General features: G+C 38.7%; 1 protein-coding gene across 1 annotated transcript; it reads left to right on the top strand.

The window, feature by feature from the left end:
* The first annotated feature begins 15,575 nt into the window (after positions 1–15,575).
* On the top strand, positions 15,576–16,354 carry LOC149147374 (histone H2B.11-like). The gene has a single exon (XM_089445987.1). It carries the CDS (start codon positions 15,655–15,657, stop codon positions 16,078–16,080), a length of 426 nt encoding a protein of 141 aa, XP_089302113.1. The 5' UTR covers positions 15,576–15,654; the 3' UTR covers positions 16,081–16,354.
* The last annotated feature ends 1,473 nt before the right edge of the window (positions 16,355–17,827 follow it).

Below are 17,827 nucleotides of genomic sequence, written 5' to 3'. Positions count from 1 at the left end.
AGTCAATGCAAGGTATAAAAAGTCTTAGTATTCTAAAGTTCAGTTTGATTACAAGAAAATTGGTAATAGTGAGCAGAAATCATGGCATAGAAAACCATGTAGTTTTTGTGGCTTTTATAACCATGTTGTTTCCAAGTGTTGGAAAAGAATGGCAGCAAGAAAGAGGACAAGACGTGAAAGGCCTTCTTCAAATCAGGGAAGTGTTGTGGCCATCAACAACCCCCCTTCTTATTTAGTGTTATCCCTAATACTAAATAAGTGGGGACCTTTAGTTAAAAATCTAAAAAGTCAAAGTAGTGTTTAAATTTTCTTTTTGAATAAACTTACCATCATAAGCTTAGGAAACCCTCTTGGAAAATCCAAAAAAGCTAAGTTTTATGATAAGGTAAAATAAAATCTTTCCTTAGGAAATATCGCATCCCATAAGATAGCGGGATGCCACCTTACAAGCACAATTCCAACATTTGCAAGATTGCGATATGCGATAATAAACAAATATCGCATCGCATTCAGCACAACTCATTGAAACACTTCAATTTGCCGATATGTGATGACGCTAATCGCCAGATCGCATTTCGCAGAAGATAGGTTAACAAAGATTGTCATGCATAACATTTTTGCGATTTGCAATATTGCGATATTGCGATACAGCGATACAGCGATGCAGCAATAATACGATAATGTGATGTCACGAGTGATCAATTTTGCGATGTTATGATTTTGCGATTTCGCGATGTTGCGAAGCAAATCGCAAATCGCTTCATCGCAGATCTTTCGGGCACGTTATTCAAGAAAAGTATTTTCCCTAACTGACACCTGGTTATGCGCTTTAATGCTAATAAATGAGGTAGTTTCCAGTTATTAATGGATTATGGGTGTGTGCTTATCGAAAGAATCATTTCACATAAGGTGGTATGCTTGATATGTCTGCTGCATTTAAAACTTTTCCCATCACCCTTCCTGTCATTCATTTTCGCTTCACTTGTGAATTGCAGGAACAGAGAACAGAGGCCGATACAAAGCGATACGCAGGTTAAAATGGGAAAGAAAAGCAAAGCCCCGAGCTCAGAAGAAAAGGAAATGGCACCCTTATATACAGACACGACCTGTAACAGAGACGCGAGAATAGCTACGTGGGAAGGCATGTATAATCTGCTCGAAGAGGAGAATCCCAGAGTAATGGAAGTAGTTGCTACCGCAGGCTCAAATGGTTCTTCAGAAGCATCCCTTATAGAGCTAGCTTGCTCATTCTTACACCGGATAGCAGCAAGGCCCAAAATTCTCTCATCCATGAACATGGTTAAGTGGACACTGGACAAAGTTGATATCAGAAACAAATAGTTTAAGACTCAAAGTCAAGAGTTCACAGAAGTATTATTTTTACAAATTTTGAACTTTATATATGTTGGAAGGAAAAAGCGCAAAAGGCGAAAAACGCATCAAGGAAACCCGGATCAAGAAACGGAGGCAGTTTCCGATGCGCGATTAGTGCCTAGCGCTAATCGCGCATCGCTGAGAAATTTTTTCCAAAAAGGCAAGCTGCTAATTGCCTAGTCACCTGCAAGCTCCGGAAACTGCAAAACAGTAATGATAGAGATAGTTTGGAAATAGAGAGCTCAAGAAAAGACAAAAGCAATCCAAGGGTTAACCAGGTTGAACTGGGATTATTACTGGGCATACTTGGTAAAGCCACATAGCCAGTGGATGACTGTTAAGTGTATCATCAATTCGGCCGAAAAAATGGCGCTAGCTCTTGTCGATTTTGTTTTCTCAGCTCAGCTAAAAGCGGAAGTCAGCCAGTCGACTCTTCTCAAACAGATGCTGCATGCGTGCAATTTCAAGGACCAAATACACAAGTAGTTTTATGTTAGATTTAATTTTAGCTTTAATTTTGCTTTATTTTCCTGAAAAGAGGACGGTCATTTAAACCGCATCCTACATTTTTGTAATAATTTATTTTTAGATTTAGTTAGTAGTATTTAAACCCTTCTCATGCATTTAGAGAAGGGTGCTGAAATTTATCAAAAATTTATCCCCAGAACATGCACTTCTGTACCCTCTGAGGAGGTTTTGATGAATGAATGGAACAGGATTTATTGATGTTTGCATTTAATATATGCTACTGATGTTGCACTTTTGTACTCTTAGTGGATATTTGATCAAGGAGAGATAAATCGTTATCACTTGAAGCTCATGAGTAGGACTAGTTATAAATGGTATTTATATCTCTTAACTATTTCTGCCTTGTGTTAGAGTGATTTCCAGTTCAATTATTTATATATTAATGTATGAATGCCTGAGTTATCATTTGGCACTTTTGTACGATGATAACTATTTATTTATGCTTAGTGTATGAATAGCTCATTATGCGATATGTTTTGCACCACTGTTTCGTCTAACTTTTTATACGAAGTGGTTCATCTGTACTGAATTCTTTTCTCATAATAGCTAAACGATATTTATTACTAGTTGTTGTTTGAAATCATTTTAGATCGCATAGAAGAAAGATCACACCCTGGGTTAGTGTAGATTTACATATTTCTGTCATTAGAATAATAATTTCCTTATTATTAGATTAGAATTAGATTAGAAGTATTCCATTTAGAAACTGTTAGAAACTGAGATATCAATCTTTCTCACACACACACTGAAATTGGGAAACTGGTCCCATATCCCCAGTCAGACCCGCTATACCAAATGGAAAAGGAGCTGCCAACCAAGGTCCAGACCGGGCGGGTATCCCCCTTGTTGTAGACCTGATTTTCGGGGCTTCAACAGGAAGGAAGAAGGTATGGAGGAAGAAGAATTTTGTAGTCATTGCAATAGAGATGGACATAAGAGAGCCACATGTTGGAGGCTCCATCCAAAGCAACATCTCAAGAAGGACAAAGTGCCTATGCAAGAACCAACTGGTGAGGTTGTTCAACAAGCGAATCAACTACAGGGAGGTGATCCATTCACTTTGTTGAGTGAGAGATGGTTTTATTAGATATAGTAGTTTTTCATGGCCACATTTTGTAAATCACATGTTATGAAATGATTGTAAAAGTGATGAAGTGTTTGCCATCACTTATGAATTCAACATGATGATGTTTTTGGCCTTTTGTTGATAGTTTGGGGTATTATTTTCTTGGGTCATGATAGGTCATGTACTTGAACATGTATTTTGCAAGACGTGTTTGCATAAAGTACATGTGTTAGTTCATCACTTATGGCTTCGAAGTACAAAGGTGAAGGATAAGGAAGAGTGGCCTATTAGGGCACTTGTTGTGTAGATGAGGCAGTACATAAGATTGCAGATTGTGTTTATGCTTTTGGAGGACCAAAAGCTCCTCAGTGGGAAGGAATTATCCAGGTGACTCCAAAAAAACTCAAAAATCAAAGTCTTCAGATTTTATCAAAACTAGGACCGGAGCATAAAGTTTTTGTTCCTAATTCCAATGAATCATACGACACTTGAATCCAAGTTCATATGCAAAAGTTATGCTCAGTCAAAGTTTTAGTCAAACTGGTAAAAAGTCAAAATCAAAGTCAACATTCTGCCACGTGGAAGGCCATATAGATAACAGGTGGCATCAAAGTCAGTAGGCCTAGTGGGACCCACAAAGCTAATGTGGCATCCCAATCAAAAAACGAGGTGGGCCCATAAGCATATGATGTGGTAGTGCCACAAGTCGACACATGGCAAGTAAGTGACAAAAGTGGCATATGATGTGGACCAATGAGAGCCTGCCACATGGCTCAATCATATGGTGCCACATGGCACCTCAAATTAGGTCCAAGTGGCATTGACATGGTGGAACCTTCATTTTTGTCTTATTCTCATAGTTTGGGGAGTCGTTATGATATGGACATAAATATACCATATATTATATGGTTTGAAAACTATATTAAAACCAAAATTGGACTTTAAAACCATATTAAAGAAAAATTAAGAGTCCGTAGGTTTTGAACCCAAAACCTCCCCAACAACAAGTAACTTACTATGAATATGACAACCATTGTGCCAATCACACACTTCTCTTTGTTATAAAACGCCATTCAAATGGTTCCCTTCAAAACCTCTCCAACAACAAGTAACTTAATATGAATATGCCAACCATTGTGCCAATCACACACTTCTCTTTGTTATAAAATGCCATTCAAATGGTTCAAAGGGAACCATGGAGAATACATGAGAGGTTAGGGTGCAAGCATGCCAACGAATTCATGAATCTCAAGAAGATTCTAGGAATATTGTTAAAGCATATGTCAGGTAATGTTTCAAAGAATATTCTTTATGAGGAATCTTTTAGATTCCCTGAGGGCAAAATTTTGAAGGTGTCAATACTATGCCAAGTTTATACTCAAATGAACCAGTTTTTCACCAGGAGTCTTGTAGAAATTTTGAATAATATGACACTTATTCACAGAGATTATCCTGATTATACATTATTTGCGGAATGCATGCATAATACATAACCTCCTCTATGTTGATCATCAATTTTGCAGAATTAAGAAACAATCGCATGCACACATTGAAACATCAATCACATATATCAACACAGTATGTACTGGGGAAATAATACAGCTGAAAACCCCCAACTATCTGTATATTATAATGATAGAGAACATGTAACAATACATAGTACAATACTCCTCACAAGTACTCAGTACTATATCCACCTGTTACACACAAACTAGCTCAGATCTGAGTCAAGTCACAGGTTCAAATCTCCTCCACTATCTGCCTGCCTCTACTGCGCAATCCAAGATGAGAATGGGAATGATCCAAGCTCGTTTTCCCTTGGCTTGTACTGCGCAATCCTCATTGGCAGTCTCAATCACTGATTGTGCAAATCTCATGCACAGCTATAGTCACAACTGATAGTAGTCTCCACCTCTAACACCTGTCTCCACTGAACTGTCCATGCACTGAGTTAACTGATGTATTCTTTAGTTGCTCTATGAGTTAATAATTAGTGAATTAATTAATAATTAATTCACATCACTCATCACTAGTGTATCTGGCAATTAGACTAAATACAACTAGTTCAACTAAGTCAAACTGAACACAACTCCATTAACTCCTCAATCAACTCCACCAAACTCAATCACTTGAGTTCTAACTGAAGTCAATCATGAAATAGCTCAACTAACCCATAAGAAAAGCGTATTTCCTTCTGTCAGTTGCATGTGCCACATCCGTAGCTTGAACTGAAGTGCACCAAGAGGATAAGATAATGTTTATAGTCCAAATATTATTAAGAGCTAATAATATTCGACTGTCCTATTTTTAGCCTGGCAGTCTAAAAATAGACTCCGCCCATATGTCTAAAAATAAAAGTCCATCTATTTTTACCAACATGACCAATCATCCACAAATAACATCCTGCAACTCATAGACCATGATCCATATGTCTAAAAATAGACTTTGCGCCAAAAATAGCATGCGGGCCCACTTAGTGAAGGCGACTCCTTTTCACTAAGCTCCATCATCTTGTTGCATTTTCAACACTCCCTCTCAACAAGATATGGATTATCTGCAAGCCCTATCATGCCTCGGTGGTATTCGAATTTTCTCCTGGTGAGTGCCTTCGTCAAGATATCAGCATCCTGATCCTCCGTTGGAATGTATGAAAGTAACATGTTTCTCCGCCGCACACAATCTCTGATATGATGGTACCTGATGTCGATGTGCTTGGATCTATCATGAAATACTGGATTAGCCGAGAGTTTAATGCAACTATGGTTATCACAATAAATCACAGTAGGCTCCAAGTGTGACCCGAACAACCCGACCAGGATCTTATAGCCTCGCATGCAGCCAAACTTGCTACCATATACTCGGCCTCTGCTGAACTGAGTGCCACAGATCTCTACTTCCTACTGTACCAAGAAACTGATGTCGACTTGATACTAAAGATCCCTCTAGATGTGCTCTTTCTGCCCATTGGGCTCCCTGCCCAATCTGCATCCATGAAGCCACATAGCTTCACCTCATCCTCCTATCTGTACCACAATCCATATCCCGATGTGCCTCCAAGATAATGCAATACATGCTTGTCTGCCTTCCAGAAGAGCTTGGTTGGCTTAACCATAGCTTGTGAAAGCTAGTTAACAACATAGCATATATCGGGTCGTGTATTGAACAGATACATAAGCGACCCCACCAACTGTCGATAAACAATGGCATCCACTACCTCCGCTGAAGTAGCATCCTCCTTCCTCCAACCTCCAGGAAGAGGAGTATCAATAGGCTTGCAGCCATGCATGTTGAACTTCTCCAGTATCTCCCGAGCACACTTACTTTGAGAAACAAATATTCCATCACTGCGCTGCCAAATTTCCAATCCCAGGAAATAATGAAGGAGGCCCAAGTCCTTCATCTCAAACTCTCTAGCAAGATCCTCCTTGCATGAAAGTATCAACAGCTCATCTCCTGTCAAAATCAAATCATCTACATAAAGTACAATGATAAGCAACTTACCCTCCACCACAATCTGGTATAGGTTAGGATTCGCCTCACTCTTGGAGAATCCAAGTCCGGTGAAATAATTGTCTATCCATGTGTACCAAGCACGAGGTTCTTGTTTCAACCCATACAATGCTCTCTTGAGCCTGCACACATGCGACTCGCTGCTGAAGATCTCGAAACCTTCGAGCTGCTCTATGTACACTTCCTCTTCAATGACTCCATTGAGGAAAGCAGTCTTCACATCCATCTGATGAATGTGCCACCCCATCTGCGTTGAGAGAGCAAGAATCATCCGTATGGAAGAATACCTTGTGACAGGTGCAAAGGTCTCCTCATAATCGATCCCCTCTATCTGTGAGAAGCCTCGGGCAACAAATCTTGCCTTGTACTTCTCCACACTCCCGTCAGCTGCCTACTTCACTTTGTAGATCCATCTTGAACCCACCATTGATTTCCCCTCCGGTCTTGGGACAATCTCCCATGCACTGTTTCTGACAATCGAATCATACTCTTTCACCATGGCATCTACCCATGCAGGATCCTCCACAGCTTCCTCGAAAGAAGATGGCTCAGTCACGACACATTTGCTCACAAGAGCCATGTATCCAGTGTACCGATTAGGTGATTGTCTCTGTCTGTGTTGTCCTGTAGGTGGTCCTACAACCTTCTCTGCATCTTGAGCCAATCACTCAGCTTCTGTAGTGCACTTTCGCCCTCTGATGGTTGGCGTTTCATGAGTGGTCTCTTCCACTCCATGAACTTCATCTTGTGGCTGATCCACGTCCCGAAGCTCATCCTTAGGAACTAATAGCTCCTCATCTGCATGCAAGTGTGGCTCCCTCTCAAGCGAACACTTCATGGCTTTCTCCTCCTGAAATTTGATATCCCGTCACACAACAGTCTTGTGACTGTCTGGCAAATACACACGATAGTTGTGGGGTGTATCAATGTACCCCACAAATATCCCAACATTTGTGGTCAGCTCCAGCTTCTTCCTAACAACCTTCGTCACATGCATGTAAACAGGAGAACCAAAAATCCTCAAATGGGAAATATCAGGCCTCTTACCAGAATAAGCCTCCTCGGGTGTACTCATGCTAAGTATCTTGTGAGGACAACGGTTCTGCACATATACTGCAGTATTTCATGCCTTCGCCCACAAGTGAAGGGGTAGGCCCTGATCATGCAACATCGCCCGTGCAGCACCCACGATCGTTCTGTTCTTCCGCTCAGCAACCCCGTTCTGCTGTGGGTTATGGGGAGCTATGAGCTCTCTTCGAATCCCTTCCGCACTGCAGAAGTCATTGAACTCGCCTGAGATGAATTCACCACCATTGTCGCTCCTAAGAGCCTTCACCTTCTTCCCTGATTCCTTCTCGACCAGTGCTTTGAACTCACAGAACTTTGAGTATGTCTCGCTCTTCTTTCGCATGAAGAAGATCCAACACTTTCGAGAGAAATCATCAACAAAGATCACATAGTACCTGTGCTTTGCTGTCGAAGCTACTGAGAAAGATCCACACACGTCTGTGTGAATTCTCTCAAGGATCGTCGTGGCACGAATATCCTTCTCGTGAAAGGTGGCTTTCACAAATTTTCCCAAAGTACATCCCTTGCACCGATCTGACTGCGCAAGGGTGCCTTTAGGAAGCCCAGTAGAAATCTGCTGCAGTATCTTCAAGGCTCCATGGTGAAGGTGGCCCAATCTCCTGTGCCACAGCTCACCATCATCCCGGCTCACCAATCCTTCTGCCTTGCATGCCATTGTTGCGCAGCCCCTACATGCAATTGATAAAGGTTCCTGACTCGAACCCCTATCTTCTGAGTTTCTCCAGTTGTCTTACTGTGCAGGAAAGCCTTTCCCTCGCTGAAAACAACATCATATCCCTTGTCTTCTAACATCGCCACAAAGATAAGATTCTTCTTCAATCCTGGAACATGCATCACTTCCTTCAATACGAAGGGTTTACCAGACTCCCTCTCAAAGGAAATGGTACCGATACCGGTCGCACTGTATCTACCATCATCGCCCATCTCGATGTGCACTCCAAGATCTTTCTCATCCAGATCAGAAAACAAATTTTGATCTTCTGTCATGTGAAAAGATGCACCACTGTCCAAGAACCATACTGATCCCATCACACTTGATACCAAGCATGCGATCAACGAAAAATCCAGCTCAAACTGCGAGGCTAAGGCCTCTCCCGCTATAGATCTAGCAGCTTGCTTATTTTTCTTCTTTTGCGGACAATTTGTGGCATAATGTTCGTGCTGGTGACAATGAAAGCACTTCACCTTGGACATGTCCTGCTTCTTGCCTTTCGCACCAGAACGAGAAGCTTTCTTGTTCTTCCCCTTCTTTGCTTTGGTAGCCAAAGCGCAATTTTCTTCATCAGATGCCTTTGATGAAGATCCGTCCCTGGTATTCCTCCTTATCTCCTCTTGCACAAGATCTGACCAAAGTCTCTCCCATCCTAGCAATTTCTCCCGACCATTGACAGAGTCCTGATAGGAATGCCAACTCTTCGGAAGACCAAGGAGAGCCAAGCTCACCAAGTCCTCATCATCGACAGTCACCCCCACACTTCCCAGCTCATCCCAGCATTGAGTGAACTTCGTGAGATACTTGGGCATACTGTCTCCTTTCTCACACTTAATGTTTCTGAGTTTATCCTTGAGCACCAACTTCCTCTGGTCGCTCTTGCTTTGGAATAAATCTGTCAACGCTTTCCACATCAAGTATGAAGAAGCCTTTCCATGCAGGTTGGATACAATATGATCCTTCATGCCCTCCAACAAAATACTTCGACACTTTGCTGTCTTCTTTTGCCAAGCCTCAACGTGCGCATCATCAGTAGGCTTTGGGACCTCAGCCTCTATGAGCTCCTTCAACCCATTGTCATCTAACACCGCCTCCATCCTGTCTTTCCATGCAATATAATTCGAGCTGGCTTCAAGGGCATACTCCAATCGCAATCTGTTGAAAGACATTTCAACTTTGACACCAAGAAAACGCTGCTGCAAATTCGAATTCCACCAGCTCAAAACTCAACCACTTTTGATCTAAAATTCGTGAGAACAAATGATTTCTCGCAAAGATTGACTGTATGGGCATTCACCGAATATCTCACCTTCCAAAAGAAGGATGAATCCAGAGGCTACCTGGTCCGATTACAGACTCTGCCTGAAGAAATAAAATGTAATCACTTTCTGAATAATAGATCTGATGATCAACTCTACTCTGATGCCATGTAGAAATTTTGAATAATATGACACTTATTCATAGAGATTATCCTGATTATACACTATTTGCGGAATGCATGCATAATACATAACCTCCTATATGTTGATCATCAATTTTGCGGAATTAAGAAACAATCACATGCGCACATTGAAACATCAATCACACATATCAACACAGTATGTACTAGGGAAAGCATACAGCTGAAGACCCCCAACTATCTGTATATTATAATGATAGAGAACATGTAACAATACATAGTACAATACTCCTCACAAGTACTCAGTACTATCTCCACCTGTTACACACAAACTAGCTTAGATTTGAATCAAGTCACAGGTTCAAATCTCCTCCACTGTCTGCCTGCCTCTACTGCGCAATCCAAGATGAGAATGGGAATGATCCAAGCTCATTTTCCCTTGGCTTGTACTGCGCAATCCTCATTGGCAATCTCAATCACTGATTGTGCAAATCTCATGCACAGCTATAGTCACAACTGATAGTAGTCTCCACTGAACTGTCCATGCACTGAGTTAACTGATGTATTCTTTAGTTGCATTATGAGTTAATAATTAGTGAATTAATTATAGTTAATTCACATCACTCATCACTAGTGTATTTGGAAGTTAGACTAAATACAACTAGTTCAACTAAGTCAAACTGAACACAACTCCATCAACTCCTCAATCAACTCCACCAAACTCAATCACTTGAGTTCTAACTGAAGTCAATCATGCAATAGCTCAACTAACCCATAAGAAAAGTGTATTTCCTTCTGGAAGTTGCATGTGCCACATCCGTATCTCGAACTGAAGTGCTCCAAGAGGATAAGATAATGTTTATAGTCCAAATATTATTAAGAGCTAATAATATTCGACTGTTCTATTTTTAGCCTGGCAGTCTAAAAATAGACTCCGCCCATATGTCTAAAAATAGAAGTCCATCTGTTTTTACCAGCATGACCAATCATCCACAAATAGCATCTTGCAACTCATAGACCATGATCCATATGTCTAAAAATAGACATAGTCTAAAAATAGACTTTGCGCCAAAAATAGCCTGCGGGCCCACTTAGTGAAGGCAACTCCTTTTCACTAAGCTCCATCATCTTGTTGCATTTTCAACAAGTCTAATGATATAGTCTATTTCTTCATCTGAGCAACATAATTTTTTCTGGTGTCTAAGAAGAGAATCTTGTGATGAATCTTTGAGATTCCTAGGGAGCCCAAATTTGACTGAGTCAGAAAGCGGTCAAGTTTATAGTCATATTTCACGATTTTTCGCCAAGAATTCAACCATGCAATCCAATTCTTCAACAAAGGTGTTCATTTCCAGGCCATCTCCAGAACTAGAGGTATAAGATGCATTTGTTGCCATGTCTTCTTTTGAATTTTGTTGAGATGATGATTTGATGTTGAGATCCATTTATGCCACATTGTGAGAGGATATTTGTATGGCACTTTATGTGAGAGATTGCTATTTTTTCATGCTGAAGGAGAGTTTATATGCATGCGAGTTCTTATAGAAGAATGTCTCGTGGAGAGACATGCCACTCTAATTAAGGAAGTTCATCCTTGTATTTGACAAACAATACATCATGTACTCATCATCATCTTGCAACATTTAATGAAGCGACCTCCCCACTCTTAACACCGGGCCCAAAGACATAACCCACACTGGGTGAACTCCATTATCAACTTGAGTGTGTTCTTTGATTTGATGGTTGCCTTTATGCTTCCTCTTCTTTAAAGTATGAACATGTGGTTTTTCATACTCTTTCACATGTAATTATATTAACATCACATAAGTAAAAGATGTTTGGTTAATTTCAGTAGCTGAGAGAATCTGGATCAAAAGATTGGATTGAAAGGACAACTTCTAGGGAAAGCTAAATGCTACACTAGCTAGAAGGCAGAGGAAAATTTTCCTCACCTCATTTAATATAATATTTTGGGGACCAAAAACCTCTCAAAATGAAGAGGCGTGATCCAGATTGGATCATTATATTGTTTATCATCCATCTTGATACTTTCAAGATGGAGAAAGGGAGGAATAAACTCACAAGCCATATTTACTAGCAGGACCCAATTTGGCAAATTGGGGTCTAAAACCTTCAGGGAGGACTTTGAGGCATCAAATGACATTTTTTGGGGGTAATTTTTTTTTGCTTTAGCATAGAATCTATTTTCTCACATTCTACACTCAAACATTTCCAACGACACAAGAATCACCTCACTTAGAGTATGTGTGAAAAATTTATTCCACTTAGAAGTTGACCTTCTCGTTTTCACTACCATATGTCGAGAGGATGCCACGATAGCTCCCATTATTCATGAAAAATGGGCTAGCCACATGATTATGATGAAGAAGAATCCAAAAGAATATATTATGACTCTGGTCAAGAGTTGAGGTAGTCAAACCTAACCACTAGTAGACTACTAGGTTGTGTTATAACCAAGCGGCTAAGAGGAAAGGGGTTCCATTTTTTTCAAGTGCACTTGTTCCATAGACGAGAGAAAAAGCCGAGAGGGATAAGGAGAGAGCACATATAGAGGATTTGTGCATTGTAGTAGCCCACGGGCCACTCGGCGTACTTCTATGTATTCACAACTATTTTCTACTAAGAGAAAGAGAGTAGAGTGACCTCACCTTCCAACTAGGTTTTCCCTTGAAATGATTTCCGAAGTTATATCTTGTGCCAAATCATGTTTTGTGAGTTCTTATTTCATTGTTCTCTATTTTCTACATAATTTTAATTTTCATGTATAGATAATTAACAATAATCTACATATCCATAAATTTAAAGAGAAATATAACCATAATAATGTAGATTTCACATTCTTAAATATAGCTTTATCATATCTGTTATGACGAACTATCTAGTGAAATATTCATGACAGTTTATATATATATCGGTGGGCACTCCACTCCGCAGGTCCTGGTGAACACAAGATGTACCAAACTAGGGTGTTCACCAAAACAAGCAAACAAAAGAAGTAACGTAAAATTAATTCTATTGTAACATAAATTTATTTTATTGTTTTTAAAATAATGTTACAAAATGGTTGTTATGTTGAAAGGATGGGATGGGACCATGAAAACTTATGACAAGGAAATGAGGAATCTAATCACATTGTCTATAGAGCTACCACTTTGGAATGTCCACTAATAATTTTACTTTTAATGCTTGGTTACTAAATCATTAATTGTAGACTCCCACTTCTTGGGAAGAAAGACAAAATTTAAAACTTATCTGTGTCTAGTTCAAGCAATCATTCCGTAAGATGAATGAGACAAAATAAAATAAAATAATATATTTTCCTTGGTTCCAACCATGTCATCATCTCCAACATGGGCTATTTCATAATACAAGCCTTGGTATGAAGTCATAGATTAAGCCTAGACTATAGCTTTTGTAATGCTTGATAGTGTAATCCTTGGCATAAAGTCATGGACTAAGTCTAGACTATAGATTTTGAAATGCTTGATGAAAAGAGGCCTTCACCATACTTGAGAGAAATGCACACTGGTTAAACTTTAGAGGCCCTATTGTATAAAAGAATGACATGTGGTACTAACTGGATAAACAAGTCATTTACTTTTTGTTCTCCCACTAGTTGTGCCAAGAGTAACTTTGTTGTCTCTATTTTCGTTATAATTTTCAAAAGACTAAATTTAATCCCTAAGTCTCTTGTAGATCTTTGATAGATTAAATATGTATTGCAAATTCCCCAAAGCTTAGAAAAAATATAAAAAAGCGTTCTTGGTCATAGTTGAGAGAAATGGACATTAATTAAAGATATGCCCTTGTATAGAATAATGGCATATGGTGCTAATTAGAGTGCTAATTCATTTACTATTTGTTCCTCTTGTTATTGGTGTGACATCCTAATCACTTATAGGTTATTACCATACAAATATTTATATATGGAAAAGTTAAAATGTTAACGTTGATGCTATATGATCGATTATTGTAAAATCATTCCTACGAATGATTTCCAATGACTAGCTACAAAATTTATTGGGTGTGGACCCTGATTATCTTCTTGATTTAGAGGTCTCATTTTAGTCGCGTTGGACCCTAGTTCCTAACGGGGGCGGCATTGGATCGCTGTCAGGGGGGCCCAGGGGGGACGATGATGATTTTATGAGCCCCTCGGGGGGGGGGGGGGGGGGCGAGGGGGATCAGGAGGTAGCACCCCCCAAAGCAAACTTTTGATAAAAGTTGTGTTATAAAATATTGTAATTTCGTATTCATTTTGGGTCGTTCATTAGGCGAAAGATCTAATGGTAGAAGTTATATTAATTTAGGGTTTTTTGTCGTAAAAGACAACCCTCAGTTTATATGAGGAATTTGTATTGTGACTATGTATTATTAATCTGTGTGAGAAAGACAGAAGAGGCTTTGTGGGAGAGAAGAGGAAATTACATCGGATTTGTTGTACATTGTATCTCTTCATTTTCCTAGATAATATAAAAGGAAGACCTGACTGTTGCTCCGTGGATGTAGCCCAAATTGGGTGAACCACATATATTGTGTCTCTCTTGTTTTATGCTTTTCCGTGTTTGTGTTTCCACAATATTTTATGTGTTTCATTGCTATGTTAATTAATTTTTAACAAATTTTCCTTAACTAAATCTTGAAATATTCATTAAATTTGTAGCAATCTTGTAGAAGTTATGTTTTGTTTTAACATGGGCTTGGTTGGTATGTAAAATGGGTGTATTTCTATGCCCCACCAATGTTCAAATCCCCGCAAAGACATATTTGCCTTTCATAGACTGTGTTGGTTGTGTAAGATGGTCATTTCATGTAATTAGGATTACTGAGTTGAGATGTGCTCTCCAACCTAGTATGGGGGAGATGTTGTAATGTTTAACATTTAGACTTAACGAAAAAAATAATAAAAATAAAATAAAATAAAATAAAAAACATAAAATTCTCCAATTCATGGTTTTTTCCCATGATATTCTTCCCTACCGTGGCCTTTTTAAAGGTTAATAATTAAACCAACATAGATCCATCTTAACTTTGATCTACCAAGCACAAAAAATGATTAAATTTCAAATATATCTCTTGAGGTGCAAACCTCTTTTAAAGTGAAAACAAAAAATTAATCCCTCTCAACATTTGGTAAATCCAAAAAATAAAATAAACTAATATACTTAAAAAAATTAAAATTAAAATAAATATGAACTCTACACTCTCTACTATTTTCCCTCTGCCTTTTTGGAGAAATTATGTTAATTTTTATCTTTACATGAAAAATATACTATGGATCTACCAAGCACCAAAAAATATTAATTTTCAAATATATTTTTGAAATACAAACCTCTTTTAAAATAAAAACAAAAATTTAATCTCTCTCAACATTTACTAAATCCAAAATTAAAATAAATTTCAACTAATATACTTAAAAATAAAATAAAATATAAATTCTACTCTCTCTGCAGCTTTCTGCTTTCCCTTCGCCTTCTTGGATAAAATATGTTAATTTTTATCGTTACATGAAGAATATATTTTTATTCCTTGGCAAAAATATTTCAATTACGTAACTTAGAGAAACGTGAACAAATGAATTTATGATACCCAATACACATATTTGTTACATTTTTAATAATAAATTTTTTGATTTACACTTCGATATTCATGTGTTCCTTTAGACTTTAAAAAGGGAGACTGGTCTAAAAGCGGCGGAAATCAGGGGAAGCCTATCTCACTTTTAAATCAATACATGGGATCGGCATTTCACCCGATCAAGAAAACCTGAAATCTACGGCTGAGATTAAGTATGAAGTCAGCGATCCGTGCCGGACTCAACAATCCAATAGGAGAACATACTTCCCCGACCATAAATACAGAAGTCGACACAATAATTTTCATCTTGCCTTTTCTTTGTGCTATAGTTTCCTGCGAAGGTCGGAGTCTTGCCCTTTTGCGAATCGAAATCCAGCAATGGCGCCCAAGGTAGCAGAGAAGAAGCCCGCGGAGAAAAAGCCCGTTGCAGAGAAAGCTCCTGCAGAGAAGAAGCCCGCTCCCAAGGCCGAGAAGAAGCTCCCCAAGGAAGGTGGAGACAAGAAAGGAAAGAAGAAGCATAAGAAGAGCGTGGAGACCTATAAGATCTATATCTTCAAGGTTCTCAAGCAGGTTCACCCTGATATTGGTATTTCCAGTAAGGCCATGGGAATCATGAACAGCTTCATTAATGATATATTCGAGAAATTGGCGAGCGAGGCATCGAAGCTCGCCCGCTACAACAAGAAGCCGACAATTACTTCCCGGGAGATTCAAACCGCTGTAAGGCTTGCTCTTCCAGGGGAGCTTGCGAAGCACGCCGTCTCGGAGGGAACCAAGGCCGTCACCAAGTTTACCAGTGCTTGAGTTTCGGTATTTTTTTTGAATTGAATTTCAATGGTGTCTTTTGACACCACCTCTGGTATTGGAACTTTGAATACAGTCCCTTAAGTTGTATGATTTGTATTTTTTTCGAGATGGATTTGAGGACCGTGTATTGATTTGCTGTTTTGTGGATCATTTAAACCATTTTAAACCCATCCTATTCTTATTAGGGTGTATTGGTGGGGAAGGGCTTCGAGAAAAAGTGATATAAACTTGAATAATTTTATTTTATAGGCCAATATAACCTTTTGGAAAAGGAGTGCATATTTATAGCTTTAACTGATTACATCGTAGGGTGTTACAGAATGAAGTATCTTCTGCAACTATTGTAGTGGACGGATTTTTTTTTGGTTGATTATTTTTGGGTGAGGCTATTTTGGGTTTCTTGGCTTTTGTTGGATTCGCACTGGAAACATGTTTAAAAATTTTCTTTGAAGGTTTTTTAACCTTTCTGTTAAAAGGTTATGGTTTTGAGAAATGCAATATTATTCTTACAATATGATCTTGATTGGCAAAATGTCTTCCATGAAAGATTTTGCTTCTGAAATATTTTAACAGAAACAATTACCTTTTGTTTTTATTGTAAAGGGGCTTTTTTTTGTTTTGTTTTGTTTTTTTAATGGACTTCAGCTGAATTGGATGGCCAGATCTTACCTGTTTTTTCAAAATAAAAAGTACAGTTCTGAAAGGTCTGGGTTATCCTTTGTCGAAAGTGTACAAAAAATGGAGATGCACAACCGTGCAGTTAAAAAACTTTGAGTTCACTGAGCTCAGAAAAGCAATATCAAATCCAGGTCTATGAGATCTGGGTGCTGGTTTCCTTTGCCTGCGTTAGGTGAGGCTGCGAAATAGAGTTCTGTCCAGTTGCATTGAAGGCCAGAGAATGCATCCTCGAAGGAAGGGTGTGAAACTGAATATGTCCATGACGTGCTTCAGTTGTAAGTTTTCATGTTTCACCTGAACAATTTCTTGAAAGAGTCTCAAACTCTCGAGGATTGCAAAGCCAACTTCCTACTTTATCAAAACACAAAAGAAATTGAATATCTATATATACCATAGAAAATGAATATGGATGGAGTTGTCTATCTGGCAGAGGAATTGTCTGGATGGCCAAAAGTGGGTGGAATTTGGACAAAAAAATTCTCAGAGGCAGTGTTTGAATCATGTTTTTGATGGTGGAAATGAATTCAGCACCATCACAAATGTTTAAAACACCTAAAATTTTGAAGTTTAACTATAACTTGGATTTACAAAAATTTTTGCCAGATATTTTTTTTTTTTTTAAATATAACTGGAATTTCCATAATTTTCTTGGCAATATGTACATATACCATAAGTGAGCGCATGGATAACCTCCATAGTGGGAAAAAAAGAAAACCTACCTAAGCTTACAGCCCACAACACAACAGCAATTTTTTTTTTTGTGTTTTTTTCTTTTCTTTTGTCGTTTGTTTTTAATAAGAAATTACCAACGCCAACACTCCATATGCTAAAAGTGAGGAGGAAACAAACAAATGGTCCCCAGCCACAAAGCCTGATGAGTACCGTGACAACAACAATAAAACCTCGTAGAAAACCAGAAACAAGAAACCAAAGAAAACTCGTAGAAAACCAGAAACAAGAAACCAAAGAAAAAAATTACCCAAGAATGTCTGTAGAATTAGTCCAATTTCCTTACCATAAGGCGCCAGTGTTTGAAGAATTAACCCAATGTCCTTATCATTAGGTT

This window comes from Pinus tabuliformis, chromosome 9, assembly GCF_031772625.1.
Source record: "Pinus tabuliformis cultivar Carrire ecotype Pingquan chromosome 9, CPIR1, whole genome shotgun sequence".
NCBI classification, from domain to species: Eukaryota; Viridiplantae; Streptophyta; class Pinopsida; order Pinales; family Pinaceae; genus Pinus; species Pinus tabuliformis.
Note: the sequence above shows the minus strand (reverse complement) of the source record. Positions and strands in the feature narration are given on the sequence as shown.